The sequence below is a fragment of the Histoplasma capsulatum genome (genome assembly GCF_000150115.1).
Source record: "Histoplasma capsulatum G186AR genomic scaffold supercont2.11, whole genome shotgun sequence".
NCBI classification, from domain to species: domain Eukaryota; kingdom Fungi; phylum Ascomycota; class Eurotiomycetes; order Onygenales; family Ajellomycetaceae; genus Histoplasma; species Histoplasma capsulatum.
This window is the reverse complement of record NW_025544811.1, coordinates 166,476-193,847: the sequence shown is the minus strand read 5'-3', so window position 1 is coordinate 193,847 and position 27,372 is coordinate 166,476. Positions and strand designations below refer to the sequence as shown.

Genomic DNA, 27,372 nt, shown 5'->3' with positions numbered 1-27,372 from the left:
CCCCCCCCGGGTCCAAATAGAGAAATTCTAACCCGATAACTAGTCTTCGGCGCCTTCTGCGCCGCAATGACCATCCATGTATTCCTCGCCTTCCCCGAAACCGCAGGGAAATCGCTCGAAGCCGTAGAAGAGATTTTCAAATCACGTACCCCAGCATGGAAAACTCACGTCACAACCAAGGAAACCATTGCAGCTGAGCATGGCGAGGTCGAGGCCAAGCATACCTTTGCTGAGCGCACCAGAAAGACGCGGAATGCTGGAATGGGAAACACCCCTGCGCGCGGTGTAGGTAGCGATGCCCTCAGTGACAACGGTGATTCCGAGAATGCCGATGAGAAACCAGCTACAAGCATGCTCGCAACACGTACCGAGTCAGGGTCCAGTTGCAATCCCTAGATGCTCATGCACTCGCCGCAGATGACTTGATCAGCTTACCTGACACCTATATGAACACCGACGAATGCACCACCGAAGCGAATCTACAGCCAAAATTTTAAGGTATCTTTAGGGACGTGCTCTCTCCCTCCATTCAAGTCAACTGTCATCTTGTACTAGTAATACCTATTTTCATCTTTCTTTCTCATATATCCATGCTCTCGCTTTTTCCGTCCTGCAATTTTATCAGTTTTGATTTTATCCGAGCAAGGTGCAAGGCGCGTATATCCAATTTTTTGTTTTCACTCCACCCTCTTGCAAATTCTTTGGCTTTCGCGACCAACCTCGATTTCGGTAGCTAGTTGTGCATCTCTTTGCTGCGTACTCTTGGGCTTCCATATTCCCATATTCGCAATTTCGTTTTCATTTGAATCCTTATTCGCACGTCGGCATGATGATATAGCCAGTTGCATTATCTTCATTTGTCTTCCATAGAGAAGAAAGATATTATCACGCATCCGAGCAAGCAAAGGGACGTTGAAACATGGGCTTTGAGAAAAGTGAAGAGAAACAACACGCAAAAAGAGCCTTACGAAAAGGAAGGAATGCTACTGCTCCGAATGCTTTGTTAATTTTTTAATATTGTTTCCTATTTAACTCAAGTCATTTTGGTATCAAAGGTGGGTTTCTTTGTACTCTTCACAAGGGGCTGGTGGCTCTTGCATATTTCATACCATGGCCATAATAATTAATATTGTCACTTCCGTTTTTTTTCATATCATCTGTTTCTAAGGTGCATATCTACATATCTTGTTTTCAATTGTGTTTTGTCTCTTATGCTTGTATATAACTGTTAACGTAGTTAGCCATCATATGTTTACGCAGTTATTATTTAAGAAAACGATGTCCGTTCATTATAGTTAACCAGCAACCGTTTGCGAAGGCTATAGGTCAAATGACTACTCGATCAAGTTTATTCCCAATGCTTATTGCTGCCATATCTGCCAGCTCGCTCAAGCAGATCTCTGGATAGTGTGGGTGTAGAGATATAAATTTTTCAAATGTGCGTCCTACCAAATCGCGGCTAAGTGGTGAATGATAACTTAACTTGGTTTGGCTGGATTTTTGTACGATCAGAGTGCTCGGACTTGATTCTATAAAATAGGTATCAAGGGACACGGAGAATAGGCTATAAGGAAGAGCAAGGGAAATGTTGTAAGAAAGAGCAGGAATGGGAACTTATATAGCATGAATAAAAGATTCGGAATCTGAAACGCCGTCCACATGTTCCGTTCTGCGCCAATGCTCGTCAGTTTATGAATTTTCCGATTGAACCGTTTGCTATATGGTAAACGAAACGATAATTAGCCACCTGATAGAATAGTAATGATTTCCCATTTTCACGCCTCCGCAGGGAGAAAAAAAGTCAAAGGACCAAGTACTTACCACCAGCCAATCCATCCCCTCCTCGATTCCCTTCCCATCAATAGCAGAACATGCCACAATACTCCAATTGCGATCCCGCAGCTCACCCAACTTTAACGCCTCAGAAATTTCTCCCGCACCTTTGGCGCCTGGCTGATCCTGTTTATTCGCGAAGACGAGCAAGGCAGCATCGCGCAGTTCCTCCTCGTTCAGCATTGTGGCTAGTTCATCTGAGGCGGTCCCTAGCCGTTCGATGTCTGTGGAATCAATGACGAAGATCACGGCGGCGGTATTGGCATAGTAACATCTCCAGTAAGGGCGAATGGAGGTTTGTCCGCCCAAGTCCTGTTTTCTCGAGTCAGATTTATCTTTGGGTGGGTGGAAGGTGGTGGAGCAGCGAAGGTTGGAGAGTAGCAAGCAGAGGTAAAAAAACGTACCCAGACGTTGAAATTCAGGTTTTTATATGTGACGGATTCAACATTGAAGCCGATTGTTGGGATGGTTGTGACGACTTCGCCGATCTAGATAAAAGATGAGCCATGCCGGCCTCAAAAACAGTTACGTTTAGAACATGGACACACATACCTTTAATCTATAGAGTAACGTTGTTTTTCCAGCATTATCCTACACAAATAAAACCCAGAATATGTTAATCTTTCACATGCAAAGACAATAAATGTATTCCCACATATTTCCGGTACAGCACCGGGCCGCGGGGGAAGAATTTAATAGCTTACAAGCCCCAAAATCAAAATCCGAATTTCCTTCTTTGTCCAAAACAGGCCTGACAATATTCTCGATATCGACCCACCCATGGCTGCTGACGCATAAAAATGTATGTAGAGTGGTTAAGAACAGAGTGGTAGCGGAGCACGAGGCGGAATAGGAGAATGATATTTGTCGTCTTCCAGAGACGCAGGCTCACAAGACCAACCCAGTGACAGGTCTCGAGGAAAGAATATTCGCTTTGAAACTAGAGAACGGCAGTCTATGTATCTCGGTCAAGTTATTGTGGCCTTGGGTAATTGCGGAAGTTGGCTCGAACGACGGGAAGTGCTAATGGAATGACGTTGTGGAGACCCGGCAAAGTGGCTTCGAGCGGATGTTCAGAGGTGATGAGGTATTATTAAGGAAAGGGGGATTTAGGCAATACGCTATGCACGGGAAATAGATGTAGCATAGATGTAAACGAGGAACTGTTGTTGTCTGAGGTTATGAACAATTATATTAACATAAGGTCGGTTGTTGACAAAGGCAAGTTTGGCTTGGCCGAGAGAATGCATCCATGGATACTTTTCCACTGATTCTTCTGCACACACACACACACCAGAACACGGCAGATTGGGAGGCCGTTCTATCCCTTCAAGCTCTATTGGAACCTCTCTGGCTGCTTGTACGCCTGCGCCAGCTGTTTTCACTTCTTAGCTTCCACTCGATCGCATCGGTAAGACCGCTTCCTTTTATCCTGAAGTAACTAAATACACGTCTAGCTATAGGATTTGGCGTTTCGCCTTTGTTCGTCAACCCGCCTATCCGTCCTCTTATTCGAAGCGCTAACTTGCTACAGGCAAACTGCCCACATATCAAGATGGCGGGCAAAAAATCGGGGGCCAGTGGGGAGACGCTGAAAAAAGAAGGTACCGTTCCGCTATTGAGGTGAATCGAGAGATCATTATAGCTGCTATGGCACTGACTTTTGCATGTTGGTTGGAATAGGACTGGCGAGATTCCACAATAACATGGGACTCACGAGTTGGCCACAAGTATCTGCTATTAATCAGAAGAATTACTACACGTAAGTATCGCCTGTATCGGTGTATACCAGTTCCATAACACTATTACACACTGAGGAAATAAGGGTTTTTGCTAATCTGTGCCCCCAATGCTGAATTATGTACAATTAGAGAGTACCTCAAGCGAGATGATCAAATCCTCGCCTACCGACTTCAAAATGAAGAGAACCGCAATCGTATGGCCAAAAACGCGAAAGATAGAGATAGATCACTTGCAATGGCAAAGGCTGAGCTTCCTTTGCCGGAGCCTGAGCCAGATGCGGATGGAGACACCACGATGGAGAACGCAAATGGGGAATCTGCGCAAGAGCTGGCGGGTTCGAAAACTATTGTTATGCATGTGGGAAGCCAGAACCTACGAATCGGCCTCGCAAGCGATGCGTTACCTAAGACGACGCCTATGGTCCTCGCACGAAAGTCTCATGAGAATGAGGCAGAAGAGAATGGTGGTGAACCTAAGCCAAAGCGGTTGAAGCTTGATGATGGCCAGCTTATGGACCCAGAGAAGATGTTTGGTCCAGAGGTATGTTATATCCAGATCTCTCTAGGATATCTGAGCTGTCGCTGACAAAATCCCTGTGACCAGTTCGCATCGCAATACACTATGATGTCTGCGGAACTCAAAGCGCGTATGCGGGCAAACAAAAGAAGAACACTCCCGAACTCCAAGGAAATGGTGGTCAATTATAACCGTAGAACCGTACCTGAAACCATCCCTGAGCACAATGACCCAATGCGTATAGATTGGACGGAAATTCCCTCTGATCCGAAGCAAGCCCCCGAGTACCTTACTGGGGAAGCTGCCCTGAGAATACGAGACTATTCCAACCCTCGATATAAGCTTTTTTGGCCTATCAGGCATGGATGGCTTAACGAAAATGATTATAACAACAAGACTTTATTGTTTCTAGATATCGCTCTCATCCTTGAGGATGCTATGAAAACCCAACTTAACTTGTCCGGCAAAAAGGACTGGGGCCAGTACTCGTGTGTGTTTGTTATTCCCGACCTCTATGAACGCGCCTACGTCACTCAGATTTTAGAGATGTTGATGCGAGAGTTTGGGTTTGCGCGAGTCTGTTTTGTGCAGGAGAGTCTCTCAGGGACGTTTGGGGCTGGGTACACGTCCGCCTGCGTTGTGGACATTGGTGCTCAAAAGACCTCCATATGTTGTGTTGAAGAAGGCATGTGCATTGAGAGTTCCCGTGTGAACCTCAAATATGGCGGTGCTGATGTGACAGAGTCTTTCATTAAAATGATGCTCTTTGATCACTTCCCATACGACGAAATCAACCTGAATCGCCGCTACGACTTTCTTCTGGCTGAAGAATTGAAGAGGAATGTTTGCACCATGAATGAATCCAACGTTTCCGTCCAAGTGTTTGATTTCCATCTAAGAGCTTCAGGCCAGGATACACGCAAATACACTTTCAAAGCCTACGATGAGGTCATCCTTGCCCCTATGGGTTTGTTCCAACCCGAAATATTCGACGTCTCTCAGAAATTAAAAGGACGGAGGAAGCTCATCAGCCCTTCATACGACCTGTACGATGGACAGCCAAACGACCCCACCTCCACAGCTCAGTCCGACATTTTAATGGCGATTGCACCCCCCTTACCACCGAATAACACCCAGGCAAACATTGCCGAGATCCAATCCACACCAAGCCGCTCTCAAGCGATCAACGCTATAAGTCGGGTACAGGACCTGGACGCAACGCCCCGCTCCTCTGCTGCGAGCTCCCCAGCTCCCGATGCGATAAATACGCCGCAACAAGGTGGTCCGGGAACGCCAGCCCCGACGTTGCAAGCGCCAACTACAACCTCAGGCTCTCGCCGACCCGCCGTCGAAGAACGTGACGACGTCCTCCCCATATTCCCACTCGATAATGCTATCTTCACCGCCATCGGCGGTGTTGCGCGCGTTGACGAGCGGAAATATACTGATTTTCTAGGAAGTGTATTAGTGATTGGTGGCGGGAGTTTGGTGGCTGGTTTCCATTCTTTTCTTGAGGAGCGGATGCAATTACGTCGGCCGGAGTTAGCTTCGTATGTTTTGGTTGGCACGCCCCCGCGCGAGCTGGACCCGCAAGTTGTGGTGTGGAAGGGGGCGAGTGTGTTTGCAAAGTTGGATGCCACGAACGATAGCTGGATTAGCAGGTTGGAGTATGATAGGTTGGGCAGCCGGGTTATGACTTATAAATGTATGTGGGCTTGGTGAAAGGGGCAGGTGAATATATCATTGATGTCGAGGAATGGCCTCATCTATTATCACTATTATGCAGGTTGATTGAGTTTAATGATTTTTGAGTATTGAAAATATATTAAAATATTTTTACTGCTGCGATATAGTATCCCTCGACAGCGGCTTTCTTCAAAACTTCCTTTCCTGTCGGCGGTAGCAAGCGGCAGAACGGATCCAAGATCTCGCGTTCTCCACAGCATCATTTTTCCCAGGATCAGAGCTCAAACTACACGACTCCCCTGTCGCAAACTTCCTGATCCCGAGAGCCAGAAACCCACCTAGCTTCCGTGTGCTCTACTGTATCCCCGGACCTCTCTGTCTGCTGCCCGCGGCAAAAATGTCAAAGCCTAAAGATGGTTCCGGTGAGAGTTATCACCAGGAATACATCGCCTCGCTGCGGTATCGCAATGATCTGCCACCGCCCGAAATGCCGCCGAAATTCCTGGAAATCCCACACGAAGGTCTGGAGCGGTTTCTAACGCCGGGGTTTGCGTCGAACATGGCGCGGCGCGAAGAGCCAAATATTGATGTGGATGCAGAGGGTGGTATGCCAATTGACCTGGTCGGCATTCCCGGCCTGCATTTGGGTGATGAGAGTGGTATGTATGCATGCCCTTTTTGCTTCCTTTGTAATAAATTAGCATAATTTTAAAGACGGCGACTAATATGGCTTGTGTTTCTTGTTTTTAGCTATTATGGCACCTGAAAACCCTCCTCCAGTCGACCCCGCCGATCTCCCCCTCCTCATGACTCTTGACCAACTTAGAAATCCTGCCCCGAAGAACTCAAACGTTAGTTTTCTGCGGCGCACTCAGTACATTGCTGCTGGTGTTGCTGCGCGAGGAGTCGACGGAAACGTCAAAGCAGCCCCTCTTATTGCTCCCACTGCTGTGAAAGCTGCACCCGCTGCGGCGAAGCCTGCGAAACTCTCCCGTGACGATCCCCTGCACGTTAAGAAATACATTCAGAAGGGATTCGATATTGCGTACCCAGAAAGTAAACACAAGGGCGAGGATACCCCTAGTAAAATCAAGGGACTGCCAGCTGCCAAAGCGGAAATCGACGCCTGGGCGCATCCAACACATCCAGATAATCCGAAACTAAAACCTGTCGGATTCTACCCCATAATCCCAGACCTGGGCGGTTTCCCGGACCCTGGCGGGTTTCTACAATTCAAATTTGACAAACCACCCATCCAAGCAGCACAGGGACGACGGGATGAGCGCATGGATGTCGGGATCCTTGTTCCCTCAGCCCCTGAAGAGCGTGTCTGTCAAGAACATGCCAGTAAAACAGCCCTACACAAAGCCAACCCATCCCTATACCCAGATCCCGGCCCGATACCCTGGGACTACGATCTCTTCCTATCAGCGAAGGAAGGTGCTGCGCCGCAGATAAAAGATAGCCTGAACGTCTCCAATCCACACCGCGACGATGCAGAAAACTACACCCACGAAGCCACGGGCCCAGACGATGCAATCCTAAAATACCACCGCTACGACCGCATCCGCACCTACGCAACAAGTTCGCAAACTCTAAACCCAGAACAGAAATACAAAGACGTCGCTCTCGTCCTCTTCGACCCGGACGAAGCGATATCAGAAACAACTCTCAAATCCACTGCCATACCCCACCGCCTCAAGCAGAAAGCCGCCTACTATTATCCCATCCTAGGCAAGACGCGTCTGAAGCCCGAGCGGGCCCGTACAATCGCGCAGGCGGGCCTGGCACCGACACGACCCAAAGCCAAGGAAGACCAGGTGCATCAGATTCAGGTTGTTGTGCGCGATCCGGATGAGGCGGAGGAGTATAAACGGGCATCTCATCGAGCACAGGTAGATTCAAGATTTGCGAAAACATTACCTCCGCCAGCCGAGGAGGAGGGTGATGGTGAAATTGCAAGTGAGCGGGATATGGACGAGGGGAGCAAGGAGCAAGTACTCGCGGAGACGCCGGTGGGTAGAAGAGGGTTGGAAGCTGAGGTTGGTGATGGAGTGGGGATGGATAGGGAGAGGAGACGGGGGAACGTTGATGATGAAGATGATGAGATGGCTGATCCATGATAGGAGAACAACATCTTAGCATTGCGCTTGTGTTTGACAGACCTTTGGATAGATATAAATGAGGATTTTGCTGTATTTCAATATCCACTTGTTTTCCGCTGCTGGTTCTTCTCCTCGTAGCTTCTCTGTTGTTGTACTATCTTTTCTTTTAATCTACTATTAATGTGTTGGATTGAATCGACAAAAGCATTTGAGGCCAAAGTTTGGTTTAGTATGAGTAAGAAAAAGGAACCATTAGAGTCATATAATGTCAGGATGCTAGAGAATTAGGATGATCAATTGACATTGGCAGAGAGGGGAGACCTAAAGCCAAAGAAAGCTGTTTACCAAATCGAGTTTTAAAATAGAATAAGCAAAAGAAATCGTTTTTCTAATGCATACTATACTTACAAATATGAAAACTGAAAAAGGACAAAGACCAGGAAGACCAGAACTATCATGCACCCAAAATACGCCTGCAGGCAATCAAAAAGAAAAAAAAGGCAAAATCAAGAGCTAGACAATGGATAACGAAACCAAAAAACAAAGGACAAATAAACCTCCCTACAAAAAAAAAAAAAAAAAAAGGCCCATACCACTTAAACATGTAACATACATTCATTCCATTCCTTATTTTCGCCCCTTCAGACAGGTAAGGAGAATGGGACAAAGGAACAAACGAAGGAAAGAAGAAAAAAAAGTTGAGAAAAAGCCCAAGTAAAACTCCGCGCCCGGTTATTTGTTTCCATGAAGAAACCAGTGAAGCTGAAACGCAATTAAAAGACGTGAACTGAAATCCAGAAATCCATGAGATGTTATTTTCCCAAGCCCAGTTGGAAACAGATTTCTTTGGCGCGGATGCATAAAAATGAAATAGAGGTATAGGATGTGGAGAGTCGGAAATATGTAATACTTAGCATGAAGGTAGAAGGTAAGGCGCTGTGAGACGAGGAGAGTGATAAAATAACAAGGGAGAAAAAATATGTGTATTTCACATTGGGGCGAAGGGGTTGAAGAACGCCAAAAGCCGGGTTTGTGGAGGAGACGAACGGCAACGTTGGATATAGGAAAGGAACAACATATACATATACATAATTCAGATGCGCTGGTTTCAGTTCCCCATCGACGTATCGGCATCAGGCTGCAGATTCGAAGCGGGGACGCCGTCAATGTCGCCATCTCCATCGATAGAGATGTCAACATCAATATCCGCATAGGCATCGATGTCGGCGTTGGCCCCGTCCCCGTCCCCATCCCAGTCCCCACGTACGATGCGTCGCAAGACACTCCTATCAAAGAGATCAAGAGCAAAGCGGCGTGCAGGCAGGCGGAAATGGTGGCTTTCAAGAAGGATGAGGGTCTTCTGGAAGAGGGGGATTTGGCGAAAGTATTCGGGTTTTTTGGTCCTGAGGCTGTTTAGGGGGATAATGATTAGTGTTATTTTCTTCTCTTTTTCTTTTCTTTCTATCTTTCCATTTTTTTGTCCTGAGAGTTGCAGTGAAGCAGAATATATATCGATATGTATGGATAATATGTAGGGGTGTGGCTTACGTGTTAAGATCCGACGCCGCCCTCTTCGACAAAACAGTATTACCCATGTCAATGATCAGATCCAGGATCTTCTGGCAGACAGGATCGGAATCCGTAGCAGCGGCTTTAAATCTTTCTTTCTCGGCACGTTCTTCGTCGATATTAGGTTCATAGGCAGGGAAGGAAACCTAGTGTTCCGTCCGGCCAGGTGAGTTAGACGGGGTGAACAGTGCAACAATTTCACTCAAAGAAGAAAAGGATGAAGCAAATAAGAAAAGAGAAGGGGTGAAACCGTACCGAATAAAGCCTACTCAACTGGACAGGGATACACGAGCCGAGCGATCGCCCCTTCTGGTCCACCGCCGCATCCCAGCCAGCCTCCAAGAGCATCTCCATCCCATGAAGACTCCTAGAAATCAGCCCCAGCACAAAAAATGCCGTGCCCCTCATCGTCATGACCCCCGCATTCTCAGCAATCTTCCCAATCGCCCCCACAATCTCCGTCTCCTCTAGAAACGGCGCGCTAAGATCCATCGAACCCACATTGCCCACCGCCCACAGACATCCCTTAACCTTCAGCAGCACCTCCGGATCCTCCTCGTCTAGCCGGAAGTCGCGGATCGTATGCGCAAACTCGTTAAAATGGCCTGACTGCTCCAGCAACTTGCAACCCTCGTGCGTCCGTGCCAGCTCCCTGTAGAAATGGGGCGGTACGAGGCCGATGTCTTGCATCTCGACGATGTCGTCGAAGGCAAAGCTGTTGCGCCGCGGCTGGTCAACGTAGGCGCGCGTCAGCGATGCCTCGACGAGGCCGACGTAGGCATCGTTGCGGCCGAGGAACCAGTCGTCCATTTCCTGGGTGATGTAATCCAGGCCGTCGAGGTAGTGGTATCCGACTGAGGTTGAGAGGAAACGGAGAAGTAGCGGCGCGCCAATTTCTCCTAGGTGGTCGAGCGAGGGCCGGCATTTGACCACGTATTCGAGACAGCTGCGTTGGTTGCAGGCTTCCTCGAGGATTTTCACAGCAACTTGGCATACGGCAACTTCCGGATCGTATAGCTGTGTGACAAGCAGTTTAACAACCCACTCCCCATTTCCTATGTCTACCATCGGGGCGGGAAATGAAACGCTGCCCACGACGTATTTTCGTAGTAATTTCGTTGCGAATATGCGGATATCCTTTGATCCTGTTGTTAACGCCTTAGAAAGAATGATCCGTAGATGGCTCTCGAGGGAGAAATCCATATTCCCTAGCAATGTTTGGATAAGATCATTTCGATCCTTGAGTTCTATTATATGGTAGAACATGTTATGCATATGCCACCTCTCCATCATCTGAAGTCCGCCTGGCTCGCTGCTTAATACACCCAGTAACGCAAAGTAGCCCCCGCTCAATGTTTCGCTCATATTGTTCCGAGAAAACACAGGCGATGACGACGTCAGGCCGCTCATGCGGTCAACTTGCGCAAGACACTCAGCAATCTGCCGCAGTAACTTATTCTCCGCCAGGTATTTCGTTCCTTCGGGGGTCTGCAAAAGGGTCCGCATCAACGCGCACCCCGTCCGGACATAGCGCTGGTTCGGTTTCGTATTTCTAATCATAGAAAACCTGGATTTGAAAGGTCGATAGAATCCCATCAGACGCTTCATGAATTTCGAGCCTCGGATAGCCTCATCCAGGCGTTTTGGGTTCGTCAGTGGACCCTCAATAATGTTGTGGATCAAGTCCCATTTCCATTTCATGAAATTCACAGAACTTAGGACGTGGGTGTCTAGAACGGCCGTGCGGAATTGGCCCTCGTCCATGCTGGCGCTTAGTTTGGTTTTCCCCTGTTCGGTAGTCAGCAACGAAGCGGATATATCTGTGTGCACCGTATATTTGCCGCGTGACGATTGCATCCCATCTGACCGGGTCAATGTACGGTTAATGCTTTCCATTTGATAAACGGTTGATGTCGACACATGGTAGGTCTCAGTATCCCGTGGGGTAGAGCACGGAAGCAATTGAGGGAGAACCTGAAGTTTGGCGCTCATAGATTGCGGCAGAGAGTGATGGGCGAGTTTCAGCACTTCTGTTAGCAGCAATGTGCCTTTCCTCTTCAGGGACAGGTCGGGCTCGTCTTCGATTAAGTTCGATAGAGCCTAGAAGGCGGATCAGTATCAAATTGGTTAAATAGCGAAGAATAAAAATTCAGAATAGGTCAATACCGTAATCAGTCCTGCCTCAATCAGCACAGCAAGGACCAGGGCAGAGAAGTGAGTGGTGAGGTCAAAAGAATTATTTTCATGTTCGTCGAATGCACGTAAGTGTTTAGTATCAGATTCCGATCTAAGGTTCGTAACCCTGCCATACGTAGTAAGTCTCCGGCCGGCAAGGAATGACGATGACCATGACGGAGGTTTGATACGGAGAGCGTCGAACAAAAGTTCTAGGATCAGATCTCTTGCCAGGGGCTCAGGGTATTGCAGAGAATTCAGCAAGGACTGAAGGGGTTTTGCTTTGTTACGTAAGAGCGTGAGTAGGCCAGGCCAAGTTTTGAGCATGGAAGAAATGGTTTTGGCTGAAGATTTCAGCCTTGCATGGTGATTGCTATCCCCCAACGGATCTGTAAAAGTGGCGAAGACTCCTTCGAGTTCACACCCTGCTCGGAGATATATCCTGTTGCGGGGGGTGTCTAGAATGTGTATAAACCCTGCTGCCAGACTCTCCGAAGCGCCATAAACTCCCTCTCCAAGGGCATCGTTCAAAACGCCAATTCCACCGGCAAAAAACAGGAGACCTGGGTCTTTGACCAGGATCTCCGCGAGAGTCATAATGCAAATATTTCTCAGACGATCATCGCGGTGGTCAGCAATGGAGACAAGCGTCCGGACAACCCCACGAGACAGTTCTCGAACTCCATCTTTAACATCAAGAAAAGCCCTGACGAATTTCAGCGCCTGCTCGCGTTCTATGGTCGCTTTAGTTTCCTTCACAAGCGACATCATCACCATCTCGTCCGTATGGAATGATCTGATGATTTGAATAGAACGTCGATCGGCAATAGCATGTCGTGTCAATCGGTAGCCAGCAGCGACGACGTCCCTGCTATCGCTCAGCAGCATTGTCTGAACACGCAAGCCAAAGACCTGCCAAGCCAAGTCATATTTTAACGTTGGATGACGCTTGAAGAGGTCCACAAGGTTATTCGCCCGTTCCACATAGTAATCCGACGGCATGTCTGTGGTCTCCAGCTCCTGCAAAGTCTCAGCTAGGACATAAGTTGGCGACTCCGTCTCCGCATCCCCACTCCCCATCCCCGCGTCCCCACCCTGTGACGCACGAGAAGGAGATCGCAGGGGAGTTCCACGGAACAAGGTAGATAACCGGCCAGCGGTAGGCGAAGTTTGGGCTTGGGCCCGTAATATTTCCTCCTCAAGCTCATGTCGCAGTTGTGCGAGTTTCATATTGGACGAACTAAGCTCCGACTCAACCCTCAAGCGTTGCTCTTTCGTCTGTTTAAGATTTTTGACCAACAGGGCCTCCAGCATATTTTCCGTTCCGCTTTTGATCTTCAACTCCTTGGCAATCTTGCCGCGAAGCACAGCCTGGCGCTGCTCCGCACGAGCAAGAACGTCAACTCCATCGATGGCAATTATACGGGAAGGGAATGGAGGTTCAGGGCGTGGTGTAGACGTGGTGGGACCGCGCGTCGAGCTGATACTTTTTAAATCCGAGCTAAAACTACCTGGCGGAGGTCCAGAGGGGGCGAAAGAAGCGCTCCACGGCCCAAAATTGTTGGTATTGTTGATATTATTGCTGTTATTGTTGTTGCTACTGCTGCAGCTGCTGCTGTTGCTGCTGGTGGCGGTCGGGGCAGGATTGCTTCCGATACGATTTCCCGAGGATTTGGAAGCGGCGTCGTGCCAGCTTCCATCGGTGGAGGCATCTTCCTGGCTTGAGAATGGGTTGCCGTCGTTCAGCACACGGCGCTGGGTTGGCGTCGCCGAGGAAGCAGGATCATAATTCGACGCCATGGGTCTCCATCTACTGTGCTGCCTAGTAGGAGCAGTACCCTACTAGTTCCCCGGTTCGCCGGTGGGAAGCACAAGCAATATAAGTTAGCATTTGGAGTTGTCAGGCATCGAGCACTTTGTCAGCGCAAATCGTCGCGATATGATATATGGCAGCAAATGATTTCAAGTGTCGGTGGTTCACCGCGGCGGGGGAAAAGGTTGAGGGGGCGTGGGGATGAGCGCAGAGGTCGAGATCGAGCTAGGTGTTTTGATGGGGACTCCGCAGGCTGAGCATCGACCAATGGCGCGCAGCGAACGAAGAAGGCAGGGCGCAGGGCACATGGAAACCCCAATTACAATAATGATAGAGCAAACGGTGACAGGAAGGGGAGGCAGAAAGATCAGGCTGTGTGTATCCGGAGCATGAATTGGTTCGATGTTGATGGAGGCCAAGCAAAATCACGGGAAACAGGTCTGATATCACGTGTGCATGAGTATCGAGGTAGACTCGCGGCGGAGAGATTGAATACGAGTGTTTGTTAAATTTAATCAGTTAACTAGTTAAGTAGTTAACTAGTGGGTTATGTGTTACTATCCAACTTCTTTGCAGGTTCGATCCATGATGTGGTTGTTGGTCAATGAAAGCTGGCCTGGCCGGCTATAGCGACAAGGACCAAGCAAAGGAAGACAGCCTTATAGTGATAACAGACCGTACGCCTGGAACCGCAGATCATACTAGAGCTAGATGGCAGTATTATATATATCGTTCTATCCAGAGACCCAGTGCTTACGTCCAAGTAGGTCCGGCAAATCTTGATTATGTTGACAGAAGAAATATAGAGCATTCCATGCACCGCAATGCTGATAACAATCTGTCCCTGTGAATGCCTCCTGAGTGGTTGCTTCGCAATTGCAAGAAGCTGGAGATTGCTTCTGCGCAGTATAAGGATCCTCGTATTATCTTTACTCTAGTGCATTGACTTGCAGCACTTGTGGATTCTGGACTGTTCAGCCACCTGCGTAACCAGCAATTCGCTGCCATTGTTGGCCCTATTCTCGCCGAGCTCCTAGCTGAGGCCATCGCCATCGCCAGAGCTCTGCTGTCGTTCCCCTATCCACTAACTACTCCGTACAAGAGATTCGTATCCACTCCCATACAACTACACGAGTGCGTCTGCGCTGACGGGTAGGCCACAGCGCTCAGTTTTTGTTTGGCAGATAACTTGGGAAATTTAAATTTATTTAAATTTTTTAACTTCCCGCTGTCGTGTTTATATAGCTATCGTTCCTGAAGCTTCTTTCTTCCGTCTCCCTACTGTTCGTTCTGATTGCGTATTGCCTGTATCAGGCATATAGCTACGCTCTCACACTCTCTTTGTCCTTCATTAACCTCTTCCGCTCTCCTTCATTTCTTTTGCGAATTCAATTTCCTACCGCCAATTCAATCGAAGGACAAAAAGGCACCATGACCCCGAAATTGGCTGCAGCACGGTATGGCAAGGATAATGTCCGCGTCTACAAGGTGCATCGCAACGAGGAGACAGGCGTCCACACCGTCGTTGAGATGACAGTATGCGTCCTGCTCGAAGGGGATATCGAGACGTCGTAAGCCTTGTCTTTCGTTCCATATCATCTATCATCTATCATCTCCTACAGAAACAGCGTAAATATGGCCCCGTTTTGCTAACGCAACTCGCCGCTCCCATATAACAGTTACACCAAAGCCGATAACAGCGTCGTCGTCGCCACGGACTCCATGAAAAACACAATTTACATCATGGCCAAGCTATACCCGGTGACTCCGCCGGAACTCTTCGCCTCCATCCTCGGTTCCCACTTCACAGCCACATACCCGCACATCCACACCGCGCACGTCGACATCGTCACCCTCCGCTGGGCACGTATGACATTTGATGGAAAACCACATCCCCACTCCTTCCTCCGCGACGGTACGGAAACCCGCAACGTCTCCGCCACCGTCTCCGAAGGAAACAGCGGCAGCAAAGACATCACCTCACTAACCAGTACAATCAGCCTAACCTCCTCTATCTCGGGCCTCTCCGTCCTAAAATCCACAAACTCACAATTCCACAACTTCATCCGGGACGAGTACACCACGCTCCCCGAAACCTGGGACCGGGTGCTAAGCACCAACGTCGACGCCAACTGGATGTGGCAGCCCTTCACGTCCGTCGACGCCGTGAAGCGCGCGGTACCCCAGTTCGACGAAACCTGGCGCGCCGCGCGGGACATCACGCTGCGCACCTTTGCGCATGACAACAGCGCCAGCGTGCAGAATTCCATGTACAAGATGGCGGAGAAGATCCTGGCTGTGCAGCCGTTACTGGAGACTGTGGAGTATTCGTTGCCGAATAACCACTATTTTGAGCTAGGTGAGTTATCTCCCTTCTAACCTTTTTTTCCATCTTTTCTATAAATATTTTGGTTTAATCAATTAGCCAATTAACAACGTTTCCCCCTCCTTTCATTTTGAATTTCCTACAGACTTGAGCTGGCACAAGGGCCTCAAGAACACGGGTAAAAACGCGGAAGTTTACGTACCGCAGTCGGGCCCGAATGGTCTTATCAAGTGCAAAGTGGGCCGGGCCGGAGAAAACCGTCGGGAGACGCCGAAGTTATAGAAACGAGAGCAATTTTGTCATTCCAACACTTACGTAGACCAGGGGTTGGGAGAGAAGGGGCGTACAATATCGGTAGAGATAAGATAAGATGTTTAGAAGTTGCCAGTTGCTAGGAGTTTTTCGCCAATTTTGTTTATATACTAGAGGTTATACGGGAGGGCCTCAAGTCCCAGTGGCAATACTTAATGTTAGCCAGTAAGTTGATTTAGTTGTACAGTACAATACATTTATAAAAGGAGAGAGAGAAAGGGACAAACTTGTTCTATCCCTATACATGAACACCTTGTATGCAGTAGGAAAGAAAAACAGTGAAACAGGAAATCGCGGGGGGAAAATCCAATAGCAAAGCAAAGAGCAGGAGAACGAAGCAAAGTTTTTATTTCAATGTAATCAGGATGTTGTTTGCTTAGACCCAGTCTCCGCTCCTTTCTCCTTCGCAAACGCTTCTTTAATTAGCGGTGAATCCGCGATGGAGTTCGTGGGGCCCAGGACACTCTTGCCGGCCAATTTCAGGATATTCTTCTTGTACGGATGCGCATGACCTTCAAACACTGTGTAGAAATACCCATGTTAGTTCCTAACTCCAGTGCATATATATGCCGAATGTCGAATATCAACCCTGACACACACACATGCACACAAACAGGAAGAGCAAAGAAAAGTGAAATGAAATGAACCACAAACCTTTCAGCCTCGCCAATCTCTTGTCCCTCAGCCGATTCTTCGGCAACATACCGCTGACCGCCTTCCGCAGCACCTCGCCTCCACCCCACTTCTCAAACATCTTGTCCATCGTCATCGACTTCAGGCTGCCGGGCCGCGTGTTGTGTGTGTAGTACAGCTTCTTGAATCGCTTCTTGCCCGTCGTATGCAGGTCATGGCAGCCGACGGCCACGACGTAGTCGCCGCAGTCCGTCGACGGGTCCCAGATCGGCTTGTGCTTGCCCATCAGGAATACGGCGATGGAGGACGCGAGTCGGCCCAGGCTGCGCGGGTCGCGGCTGACGTCTATATAATGCCATGTTCGCGAGTAGGCGAGGCGGGTCTGTGGAGTGTGAAGGATTGTTAGGCAAGGGGGTATATTCATTTCTAATTTCGTTTCATTCTGGGAGTGAGCGTCATGTTGAACGTAGATGGCTTACCCGTCCGACGGTCTGTGACATTGTTGCGGGAATATGGCTATCGATGCATGGGTGAGGAATGTATGGAAGTGGGAGCCCGGGGAAAGGAAGGTTGCTCCTTCAAAACAGGAATAGGGAAAAATGGACGGCTCCTGGGGTCAGTATGGAGGTAGCGTCATCAATTGGAGCTGTAATTGAAATTGCCGTGGCCAGTTCGTTATTGGTTTTGCTGCTTGTTGTTTTGCGGGCATCCCATCCCTCAACCTCAAGTTTTTGATGCACATCACGTGATATGATGCCCTAGCGCGGACTAAGCGAACTCGCACATCCCAGATTGGCAATTCTCCAAGCGTCAACGCAGAAAGAGAGAGACTGCGACGACGACAACAACAACAGGCAACACGACAAACCACGACACACTCTGCTGCCCTCCCTCCTCTCTCGCGCCCCGGAGCCATCGTCCCCTCCACCTGACCAACAAACATGGCTACTACTCAGAGTGTGCAATGCTTCGGCAAGAAGAAGACAGGTATGGCGGAGACCCTCTGAAATGCGACAACCCCATATAAATTTTTAATGATTTCTTGTTGACATCTGGAAATCTATGTTATAGCCACTGCTGTCGCCCACTGCAAGGTACGGATTGGCTGCTGAGATATGATCCTTTCCCCGTTGTGCTTACTGGGTTTTGAGAGCGAGGTTTGGGGGTGCGGAATTGAAGATTTGGATGGAGATTTGGGGTTGGATTGGGGTTACCATTACTCGGAATACCTTTGAATCAATACAGGGCATATAACTAACCGGAGTGCAATTGGGAAAATATATAGGCAGGAAAGGGTCTCATCAAAGTCAACGGCCAACCTTTAGCTCTCACCCAGCCGGAAATCCTCAGATTCAAGGTTTGATTCGCCCTCTCATCTCCCTCATTCGCCGGACATACAGGAAGCCATCAAGAGACGGGGAAAGACATGAAGATTTGTTGTATGGGCCACTGAACAAAAATGCCATTGGGGAAAAAAACTATAGGTCTACGAACCCCTCCTCATCGTCGGCCTTGACAAATTCGCCGCAGTCGATATCCGCGTCCGCGTCACCGGCGGTGGTCACACATCGCAGATCTACGCCATCAGACAAGCCATTGCCAAATCGATAGTGGCCTACTACCAGAAATACGTCGACGAGCATGCCAAGAACCAGCTCAAACAGGCTTTCGTCCAGTTCGACAGAACCCTCCTCGTCGCTGATAACAGACGCGCTGAGCCTAAGAAGTTCGGCGGTCCTGGTGCTCGTGCTCGTTACCAAAAGTCTTACCGTTAAACCGATATTGTGCGTGTGTTGTTGTGTTGTTATGCGGGGGCGAAAGAGGACGAAGAAGATAAATGGGGTGGGGGAGTATGGAAAATAAGGGAATTTTTCATTACATCTATCGGTTGGGTTGGGTGGTTTTTGCCGAACGATAGCACCTAGCGTTTGATTATGTTAAAACAAACTTGCTAGGGGGAACGATAGAATAGGGCCATTTTTTTCCTTTGCCTTTTCTTTAAACCCTTTTTGCAATCCAATTTCCTTCTATTTTGTTCAAACTAATGGTCTGTTTTCCCAATATGTCCTGACGTGATTGTGATATGATGTGATTATGGAAAAAGTACAATTTCGACAAAAATGGATCAAACTCAAAGAGTACCGGATCATGCATATGAACACTTTACAATCTATGCCGTGGAGGTGCAAAGATTAGTCCTTACCGAGGATGAATATCATGCTACGGACTCACCCGCCTCCTCGTCCTCTTCCACTTCCTCTACCAAGCCTTTTTCAAGGCTATCTCCCTCTCCCAAATCAACAATAACCGGAGCATACTCCCCCATCTCATCCTCTTCATTTGCCCCGCTAATCTCCACTTCCACCTGCTCCCCATCCTCCAACTCCAACATTCCCCTTTTAACTGTCGCTCCCGGTCTAAGCTCCCAACCATATCGCCCCTTAACCCAATTCTCCAACTTCTCCAATTCCTGCCTAACCAGTTGTCCCTCCGCCTCTACAATATCCTTCACAGCCCGCGAGAACCCCATAAGCAATTCCCTCAACAACGCACCTCCATCATCACCATCCAGATCAAACAATCCCCCCTCAACATCATCAAAGTGTCTCAGCTGCAGACGCAGCAGACGCAGAACCTGCACGAAGAACTTCTCCCGCACAAGCACCGCTGCTCGACACGTCAATACCAACCCTAGCAACCGCTTCCACTGCTCCAGGCACGAGAAGTTCATCAACGTAAGAACCATCAGGAACGTAAATTGTAGCTCGCCGAGGATCTGCGCTTCGCCAGCCTCCTGACTTTCACCGTCGATGGTACCAGTTGTAGATCCAACAATTTCCCCCACCCCAGCCGTAGCTGTAAGATTATCTGTACCAGATACCCCTTGTCCAAATCTCCCCACCAGATCTCCCAACGCCCACGACCGATCCTGCGCCGCCTCCGTCCTCTCCCGCCCCACCGCACCAGTCCTCCACGTCCGCTTCAGATCCACAGGCAAAAAACGCAGTTCTTTCTCCTGCTCGCTTGCTATGCCCGTGTCATAGGCCCTGGCTACCTCTGCAGTGGAGAGGCCCGGGATATCATCGCGATCTCGCACAGCGGAACTACCGGAGGACACGGTCCAGCGCAGTGGCCGTGACGTTAGTATATCTCCATGGGTTGTAGTAACAACGGCTGTGGTGGTTGGAGGAGTGGCAGTGGGAGTCGAGCCGAGAATGCGCGACAGAAGGGTGGGGGTGATGTGGTCGGTGAGTTGCGGCCAGTCATTTAGTGATTCCTGTGATAATTCTGATTCGAGTTCTTGTTTTTGTTGCCGGTGATAATCTCCCACACTATTAAGCGGATGATTATTATCTTGCGCTCGTTGCCGTTGTTCTTCCATCGCTCGATCATACGCCAACAAACCCCCGCTCGCCCATATTCGTCCCAGATTCGCGCGCAGCTTCATAGCATCTCGCTTCCCCGCCTCACTGCTTTCATCTATGGGGATAAGTGCTTCAGCACCCGCATCCCATTGGCGGAGACGTATATCTATTTCCCCCGCCGCCGGGCTACTACCCCTACCATTTCCGGCACGGTGTCGAGGTATGAAAAACCACTCCCCATTCCGTAGCGAAAAACTCTCCGTCGCGCCTATGAATAGAAAGTGGGGTCCGGGAGGGAGGTTTTTTATACCATGAAAATTAGGGGTGGAGGTGAAGGAGAGGAGGTCGATGCCAATGAGGGTTTTGGGAGGGAGGGAATTGAGGAGGAGGGTTGGCGTGGGGATTTGCGAGGTCATCTTGAGAGATAATCGAAGGCCGGGATAGATCTAAAGGGTAGGCATTTCGGTTGTTATGAGAAGCGGAGATTGGCGAGCGGTTACACAAGTATTTAGTGAGCGATGCGAAGCGTATATTTAAAACAATTGACGGTTCCCAGTAGTTATAGAATATGTGTATGTAATCAAAACACCCAATACTAATATTTATTCGTTCTTGCTGTGGTTGTTCAATGGTATTTAGCAACTAAAGCTTGTTACATCATTGGATTGTGCAGGAGGGGAAAACTTTGGCTCCGAAAAATACGCAACCAAATTCCCAATTACAACCCCAGACAACAACTGGACAACTACGACGCAGGTAAATGGTACTCAGATGCAGGTCAATAGGTCAATAGTAAATAAGAATCTCTCCATTTTATTAATAGACTGTCAAGAGACCCCTATTTCAAAAGCTGGCAAAACTGTAGTCAGCAACCCGCAGTAGGGCTGCAGCAGTCACGCCCAGCTCCAAGGGAAAATGCTGTGACATGAACAAAATCCACAAAGAAAAGAAGACCAGGCGAGAATACTGCCGTTCTTCGCGTTTATTCCATCCACATATGCTAATAGATACCCAGAAGATACCCGCACAATCCATCCTTGGTCCACACGCAATCGCAACTTTTGCAACTGTGCACAGCCTGGAGAAAGTATAGTAGGTGAGACCACCACCCTGATGCCTACAGACGACGACCACGGCGACCACCCTTCCGGCGAGTGGAGTCGGAGGGGGTAGGGGTAACATCCTCGATTCTGCCAATGCGCATGCCAGAGCGGGCAAGGGCACGGAGAGCGGACTGGGCACCGGGGCCGGGGGTCTTGGTTCCGTTGCCTATTTGCAATCGCGGTTGTCAGAATTCCACTTTCTTTCCGCCAGTTCCGTCATATTCTTATGACCTAGGAGCTCAAAACGTACCTCCAGTCGCACGGATCTTGATGTGCAGGGCGTTGATCCCCAACTCCTTGCAGCGAGCAGCAACGTCTTGGGCAGCCAACATAGCAGCGTAGGGAGAGGACTCGTCACGGTCAGCCTTGACCTTCATACCACCAGTGACACGGCAGATGGTTTCGCGACCACTGAATCACTCAGAATATTAGCCCACTATCCAAAAATTGATCATTGTATGTGCCAAATTTTCTCTCTGGGCAACACAACGAAAGTCCATCCTGCCAGAAAATTTTCAAAGATAACAAAACACCAGTTCAAGGTGATAACGACACGAACCTGAGATCGGTTACATGGACGAAGGTATCGTTAAACGAGGCAAAGATACGGGCGACACCGAAAACGAGCTTTCCTGTACGCATGTTAGTCGTGTGCTAGATGGTGGAGAGCAAATTGAACCTACCATCTCCGGCCAGCGGGCCGAGAGAGATGTTCTCGTTAGCGGGTCGGTCAACCTTCTTCTTGGGAGGCATTTTGGACGTGATATATTGGCGGATGTGGTGGATGGTGAAGAGGGAAAAAGAAGATAAGAAATCCGCCGCAGTTGAGTATTCCAAATACGGAATCAGGAGAGTGTGCCCTAAGTCCAGAATTGGGAAGTGGGCGGTTTAGGGTTTAGGGTTTGCTTGCTTTGCCTAATCCTAAACTGGCTATGGATGACTCAGCCTAGTGGGACTAGCGCCAACATCCTGCAAGCTTTAAATTGTTCTGCAGAACCGAAATTTTCCCCGTCAACCTCTTCCTTCGCAGCACCTCTGACAGAGAGACAAGTAACAAATCCGCCAGTCTGTCTCTGCTCTGTTGGATTGTTGTACAGACGGGCGGTTATACACAGGACATTCGTTCGCTCACTTCCAATTGAGTGCACATACCCAACGGGAAAATCTTGTATCTTATTCTTATGTTCAAGTACGGATTATATCTCAGTTGCGAACTCACAACAGAAGAAATTATCCTACTTCAAATTCCCCAATGATGGCGACTACAGCGGACAGAAGATCCATTGGGATCATTGGCATGGGTGACATGGGGAAGATGTATGCTCAGCGTTTAAGCCAGGCTGGTTGGAGGTAAATATCCGGACCGTCATTTTCGAAACTTGCTCTCTCTTTGAACAGTGTTTGCATATGCAGTTTAATATGGTAAGCTCTTTTTTGTTTCCTCCCGGTTATCTCCTTTTTATATGATGACTTGAGTGCATTTGGCTCGAGTATGGCCTGGGAGTCACGTCCGCCATTCTGGCGTGTGCAGCGGCTACCAGGCTGTCAATGATGTAAATTCCTCGCTACCTTACTTTTTCTTTGTCTGAAAGTACATTTCTATATCAACAAAATTGTTTCCTAATTACGATAATTGGTTGCTACAGTGTGCTAACGTTCAGTTATCACAGCCCTCATCTGCGAACTATAAATTTCCATCACCCATCCATGTTGATAGTACCACGGCTGACACAAGAGATGTAGAATCAATGCATGTGATAGGCCTACAAACTATGATGCATTAAAACAGGAATTCGCGTCTGATGTATGTGGATTACTATACATCGCCATCAACAATAGGGCTTATTTTAAGGACTTCTAAAGCAAAATATCAATATACTCCCGAATGGGCATTTAGTCTCCAGAATTAGCGACTACATTATCTACAGCGTAGAGGCGGAAGCCATTGACAAAATTGTCGCGGAGTACGGACCATGTATGTCTACTGTCTGAGCTTTGAATCGTATTTTCCAATCTCGTGTTCTCTTTCTTTCATACTCTATGCGGGTCGATCAGCCTAGTCTGACATGCCATTGAATTGAAGCAACCAAGGTCGGCGCAATCGTGGGCGGCCAGACATCTTGCAAGGCCCCTGAGCTTGCTGCTTTTGACAAATACCTGCCCGACGACGTAGAAATCATCTCATGCCATTCCCTTCATGGCCCCAACGTCAACCCCAAAGGCCACCCTCTGGTATTCAACCCACTATATCCAGATAATCATGAGCACAACGGCATGAATAACACCTGTCATTCCAGGTCCTGATCCAACATAGAGCGTCAGATGAGAGCTTAAGATTCGTCGAGAAGATCTTCTCGACCTTCCAATCCAAATATGTTTATCTCAGCGGCGAACTACACGACAGAATCACAGCAGATACCCAGGCGGTAACGCACGCCGCCTTTCTTAGCATGGGTACAGCATGGCATGCAAATAACCAGTTCCCCTGGGAAGTAGCCCGTTACGTGGGTGGTATCGAGAACGTTAAAATTAATATAACACTGCGAATATATGCAAACAAGTGGCACGTCTATGCGGGACTGGCCATATTAAACCCAGCAGCAAAGAAGCAGATCCGCCAGTATGCGCAGTCAGTGACAGACCTGTTCAAGCTGATGATGGGCGGGCATCGGGAGGAATTGAGAGCTCGAGTGAAGACGGCCGGGGCGGCGGTGTTCAAGTCTGATACCATGCAGCATGATCTGTTATTAAGAGATGATGTACTTGATCGATTTTCCCTGTCCAAGGGGAATTCGGAGAGGATGCCTAACAACCATTTAAGTCTGCTGGCCATTGTGGATTGTTGGTGGAAGTTAGGAATTGTTCCATACGATCATATGATTTGCTCGACGCCTGTCAGTAACTTCAAGCACATGATTTCGTTGTTGAAAAGGAGAGCTGACAGCAGTGTTTGTCCCCTTCACAGCTCTTCCGTCTATGGCTGGGAGTAACGGAATATCTCTTCAGGAACGAAGACCTCCTCAATGAGGTCCTGGATATCGCCATTGACGACAATACGTTCCGCTCTGATGACCTAGAGTTCACATTTGCTGCACGGGTGAGTTCATTTATAGTATATACGTCGAATGCGTTTTTCTCCCGCTTCTACACGTCATGCAATACTCTCAGATTCATTTTTGTCGGACTTGAGACAGAATGTCTCCTCATTTCTTATATTCCACTTCCTTGGAAACCCGCGTCTGTTGCTCCGGTTTAGACTCTTATTCTGAATATATCAAATATTGCCACGCCTGCTCCCTGTTTGATCCCACTGGAACACCCCAGACTCCTACCACTCGCCATCCTTCACATATGTTATTTTTCTCCTGTGTCTAACTTGAATGTGTGCCGGATGGTACTCAATAGGCTTGGTCCGAATGCGTCTCCTTTGGTGACTTCGCGTCATACCGCGATCGTTTCGAAAAGATACAATCATACTTCTCTCCTCGTTTCCCAGAAGCCGTCAGACTGGGTAATGAAATGATGAAAACTATTTTGGATAAAACGACCATTAAAACCACTACGAGTTCCTCCTAAAATGAGTGAGACGACATCATGACATCACCATATGAGAAGCCAACGAGTTCTTCATGATTCCGGGAACTTTTTATTATTATCATTCTTATTTTTATTTTTTCTCATTTACGATGAAAAAATGAAATAAAGGGGAAATTCGGTAAACCTTTTATCCATTTGCTCCCATGTCTTCACCAGGCGAGGTGCAGAATGATAGGTTTTCGGGCAGGCTATCATTTTTATATCAATACTTATACGATTCTTTTTAAGGGATCCAATATCGTCATCTTGACATACAGTTCCACGCTTTCGGGGTTTACATCAAGTTGGGTCCTTTTTTTATATATAATTTTTGAGAAACTTTCTTAGCGCTTCCAGTGTAGCATCTGCACAGACCACTCACTATACATTAATGGAGTAGTTATGTGGAGACTCAGATGTTTCTGCTCCAGATTAGTGTGAAAGCTCAATATCTTCACCTCCAACCTTCCCACCCTCAAACCACCCATCCATTCTCCTCGTCAAGTACCCACTAGCCACTTCTACAGAAGTGTTTTCCTATGGTCGGTCGTTCTATTGGGGGCAAATAGCGCCCAATGTGTTCTATCGCCGGTGCCAAATGCAACAAGATGAAGGGTTTGCGGAGCATGTTCAACAATCCGAGATGATACTGAGAGTATTGAGGACATACTGAAGTTGTGCTGAATTTCTTTTCTCACAACAAAGAATTCGGAAGAGGAGTATTTAACTATCCAATTAGGCAAGAAGAATGGAAACCGAGTGAGCAGTTCCCGAAACTAGCTCTGCTCCAACTATGTCTTTTTCCCGCAGGAAACACAGAAATGTCTACATAGCTTCCCATGTGCAAAGCAATGAGAATCATGATAGAAAGTTAGGGAACACTGATCCGAGTCTTCTGCCAATGAATTGACAGAAATAAATCCGCGGTTTGAGAGGATGCCTGCTCAGAAAGCATAACTAATCTCTTTCGGAAGCAGTGTGAAAGCCTCATATGAGTGCATGCCCCAAATCAGCATTGACATTCTAGGTCATCAAGGGCCCTTTTATGATCAAGGATGATGAATTCAGCCTGCTTAGTATATAGAGAGCGATACACACAGGTCCGGCTGATTGCAAAGTTGGGATATCCGTTCGGTACGCAAGTAAGGAGCCGCATGGTGTTAAAAGGCCATGGAGAAGAAAGGAAGAATAATGCAGTTGAGATTCTTGTTGGAAGATGGGACAAAGGTTGGTTTTCAATCGGAGGTGCAGGAATAGTTATTTATCCGAATAATTTACAGTTTTGAGGAATTCTTATATCTCCCAATTGATTGTATGAAATACATAGTTCCCAATAACCCAATGAATTTGGACCTATTTCGGATTCGTACCTCCAATTTCAATTCTGCACACCCTGTAACTTATAGTTTGAGAAGAAATCCTGAGTAACTCTCTTCCAACGGGATTGGTGAGCCGCTGGGATGCAAAGATATATCTGGCTGCTATTCCACTATTAATAACTTAGTTCATATCTCAAGCTGTTTGAAAGGGCTCAACCAAATACTAGTATCCATCTCGCGTCTCTCCCACAGGAAAGCCGGAAATCCCACAACTGCCAGCGTCGAAGCGACTCACTTGGAAACATGACTTAACGTTCAAACAGCATTCACCAGGAAAATCCCAGCGAACTAAGCGCTGGATTGTGGGGTTCTTGTGTTGCCCAGAATTCAGCACGTTCCGGACCCCACAAAACGTCAACTCGCCCAAGGGTAGCATGCACGCGAGCATTCTTGCTCACGGAGGTAAAAGTCCCTGGGGTTACAAGTAAAAAGTGTCACGGTTGTACTGTTGGTTTGCAAGCGTCTTTTCGACTGTGAGTTATCAGTGGAAGGGAGAACAGCACACCCTTGAATGAAATCCTGGCTGCAGGAGGAACAAGCATCTTCCAACTCGGCCAGCATACCACTGGGGGAAAGGGGCGGCGAACAAGCAACGCACAGATGCGCTCATAACAGAACGGGTTTAGAGCTCATAGGCTGTTCACGTCATTAGCCATATGAACATCAATACGTATGAAGTCACACGGGCCTTGTTGGATACAGGACCGCAGATGCTCTTGGGACCAGCGGTTAGCTTTCAGATGGTCCTATACATCTAACAAATTCGCTCGATGCTTCTCCGTTTTGCGATTCATTAGCGTAACCCCGCAATCCTCTCTTTCTCATTTGCATTGAACCATATATCCTCTAGTACCTTCTGGAAAATAGATGCACACAGGAAACCGCAACTGCCGCTAGCAGGATATGCACAGAGCTTTGCAAGCCCTTGGTCACATCGAAGAGAACACACGGCATAGTCCCCTGTGTTCAAAGGCTCGAGGCAACAACGTAAATTGCCATGCCGGCTAACATTTTCCGGTTGAGTCGTACCTTTCTCCTGACTCTATACCCAGGAACGTGCAAGGTAAATGCAAATCGAAAAATGTAAGAAGCAATCCTAGGGAGATTCGTATATCTTGTCAGAACAGCCATGGCATTGCCAGATAGGAGACAGCTTGTCATTGATTTGATTAAGTTGTGCCCGTGTTTGAGAACTCTGCTGCTCTATCAATGTAGTAAGCTTGTTTGTGAAGAAGAGT

At 48.2% G+C, this 27,372-nt stretch overlaps 11 protein-coding genes across 11 annotated transcripts in view; 6 read left to right on the top strand and 5 right to left on the bottom strand.

The window, feature by feature from the left end:
• Positions 1 to 396, top strand: part of HCBG_07133 (sugar transporter) — a gene marked incomplete at both ends in the record, with an annotated part of 2,545 nt that extends 2,149 nt beyond the window's left edge. Inside the window, one exon of the mRNA XM_045434182.1 lies at positions 44 to 396. Within this exon, the coding sequence (XP_045284973.1) occupies positions 44 to 396 (353 nt within the window). The remainder of the gene's footprint in view (positions 1 to 43) is intronic.
• Positions 397 to 1,689: 1,293 nt separating this feature from the next.
• On the bottom strand, positions 1,690 to 2,615 carry HCBG_07132 (ADP-ribosylation factor; the record flags this gene model as incomplete). Its single annotated transcript, XM_045434181.1, has 5 exons — positions 1,690 to 1,716; positions 1,822 to 2,145; positions 2,238 to 2,321; positions 2,386 to 2,424; positions 2,538 to 2,615. The coding sequence occupies 5 exons, from the start codon at positions 2,613 to 2,615 to the stop codon at positions 1,690 to 1,692; spliced, it is 552 nt and encodes a 183-aa protein (XP_045284972.1).
• Positions 2,616 to 3,388: 773 nt separating this feature from the next.
• On the top strand, positions 3,389 to 5,814 carry HCBG_07131 (actin-like protein ARP8; the record flags this gene model as incomplete). Its single annotated transcript, XM_045434180.1, has 4 exons — positions 3,389 to 3,437; positions 3,517 to 3,595; positions 3,705 to 4,116; positions 4,180 to 5,814. 4 exons carry the CDS (start codon positions 3,389 to 3,391, stop codon positions 5,812 to 5,814), a joined length of 2,175 nt encoding a protein of 724 aa, XP_045284971.1.
• A 361-nt stretch (positions 5,815 to 6,175) lies between these two features.
• On the top strand, positions 6,176 to 7,901 carry HCBG_07130 (uncharacterized protein; the record flags this gene model as incomplete). The annotated part of the gene is made up of 2 exons (XM_045434179.1): positions 6,176 to 6,437; positions 6,529 to 7,901. 2 exons carry the CDS (start codon positions 6,176 to 6,178, stop codon positions 7,899 to 7,901), a joined length of 1,635 nt encoding a protein of 544 aa, XP_045284970.1.
• Positions 7,902 to 8,991: 1,090 nt separating this feature from the next.
• On the bottom strand, positions 8,992 to 13,427 carry HCBG_07129 (sterility protein Ste20; the record flags this gene model as incomplete). The annotated part of the gene is made up of 4 exons (XM_045434178.1): positions 8,992 to 9,292; positions 9,432 to 9,598; positions 9,708 to 11,552; positions 11,619 to 13,427. 4 exons carry the CDS (start codon positions 13,425 to 13,427, stop codon positions 8,992 to 8,994), a joined length of 4,122 nt encoding a protein of 1,373 aa, XP_045284969.1.
• A 1,289-nt stretch (positions 13,428 to 14,716) lies between these two features.
• On the top strand, positions 14,717 to 16,048 carry HCBG_07128 (uricase; the record flags this gene model as incomplete). Its single annotated transcript, XM_045434177.1, has 3 exons — positions 14,717 to 15,011; positions 15,120 to 15,613; positions 15,912 to 16,048. 3 exons carry the CDS (start codon positions 14,872 to 14,874, stop codon positions 16,046 to 16,048), a joined length of 771 nt encoding a protein of 256 aa, XP_045284968.1.
• A 365-nt stretch (positions 16,049 to 16,413) lies between these two features.
• HCBG_07127 (50S ribosomal protein L13) lies at positions 16,414 to 17,400 on the bottom strand (the record flags this gene model as incomplete). The annotated part of the gene is made up of 3 exons (XM_045434176.1): positions 16,414 to 16,599; positions 16,733 to 17,093; positions 17,191 to 17,400. 3 exons carry the CDS (start codon positions 17,209 to 17,211, stop codon positions 16,439 to 16,441), a joined length of 543 nt encoding a protein of 180 aa, XP_045284967.1.
• Positions 17,401 to 17,523: 123 nt separating this feature from the next.
• Positions 17,524 to 19,000, top strand: HCBG_07126 (40S ribosomal protein S16; the record flags this gene model as incomplete). Its single annotated transcript, XM_045434175.1, has 4 exons — positions 17,524 to 17,698; positions 17,783 to 17,805; positions 17,997 to 18,068; positions 18,196 to 19,000. 4 exons carry the CDS (start codon positions 17,653 to 17,655, stop codon positions 18,484 to 18,486), a joined length of 432 nt encoding a protein of 143 aa, XP_045284966.1.
• HCBG_07125 (AAR2 domain-containing protein) lies at positions 18,927 to 20,492 on the bottom strand (the record flags this gene model as incomplete). Its single annotated transcript, XM_045434174.1, has 1 exon — positions 18,927 to 20,492. The coding sequence occupies one exon, from the start codon at positions 20,490 to 20,492 to the stop codon at positions 18,927 to 18,929; it is 1,566 nt and encodes a 521-aa protein (XP_045284965.1).
• A 370-nt stretch (positions 20,493 to 20,862) lies between these two features.
• On the bottom strand, positions 20,863 to 21,999 carry HCBG_07124 (40S ribosomal protein S14; the record flags this gene model as incomplete). The annotated part of the gene is made up of 4 exons (XM_045434173.1): positions 20,863 to 21,345; positions 21,430 to 21,590; positions 21,739 to 21,811; positions 21,863 to 21,999. The coding sequence occupies 4 exons, from the start codon at positions 21,930 to 21,932 to the stop codon at positions 21,194 to 21,196; spliced, it is 456 nt and encodes a 151-aa protein (XP_045284964.1).
• A 205-nt stretch (positions 22,000 to 22,204) lies between these two features.
• HCBG_07123 (prephenate dehydrogenase) lies at positions 22,205 to 25,173 on the top strand (the record flags this gene model as incomplete). The annotated part of the gene is made up of 7 exons (XM_045434172.1): positions 22,205 to 22,529; positions 22,923 to 22,983; positions 23,043 to 23,154; positions 23,263 to 23,411; positions 23,477 to 24,073; positions 24,145 to 24,276; positions 24,585 to 25,173. The coding sequence occupies 7 exons, from the start codon at positions 22,432 to 22,434 to the stop codon at positions 24,753 to 24,755; spliced, it is 1,320 nt and encodes a 439-aa protein (XP_045284963.1).
• Positions 25,174 to 27,372: the final 2,199 nt, after the last annotated feature.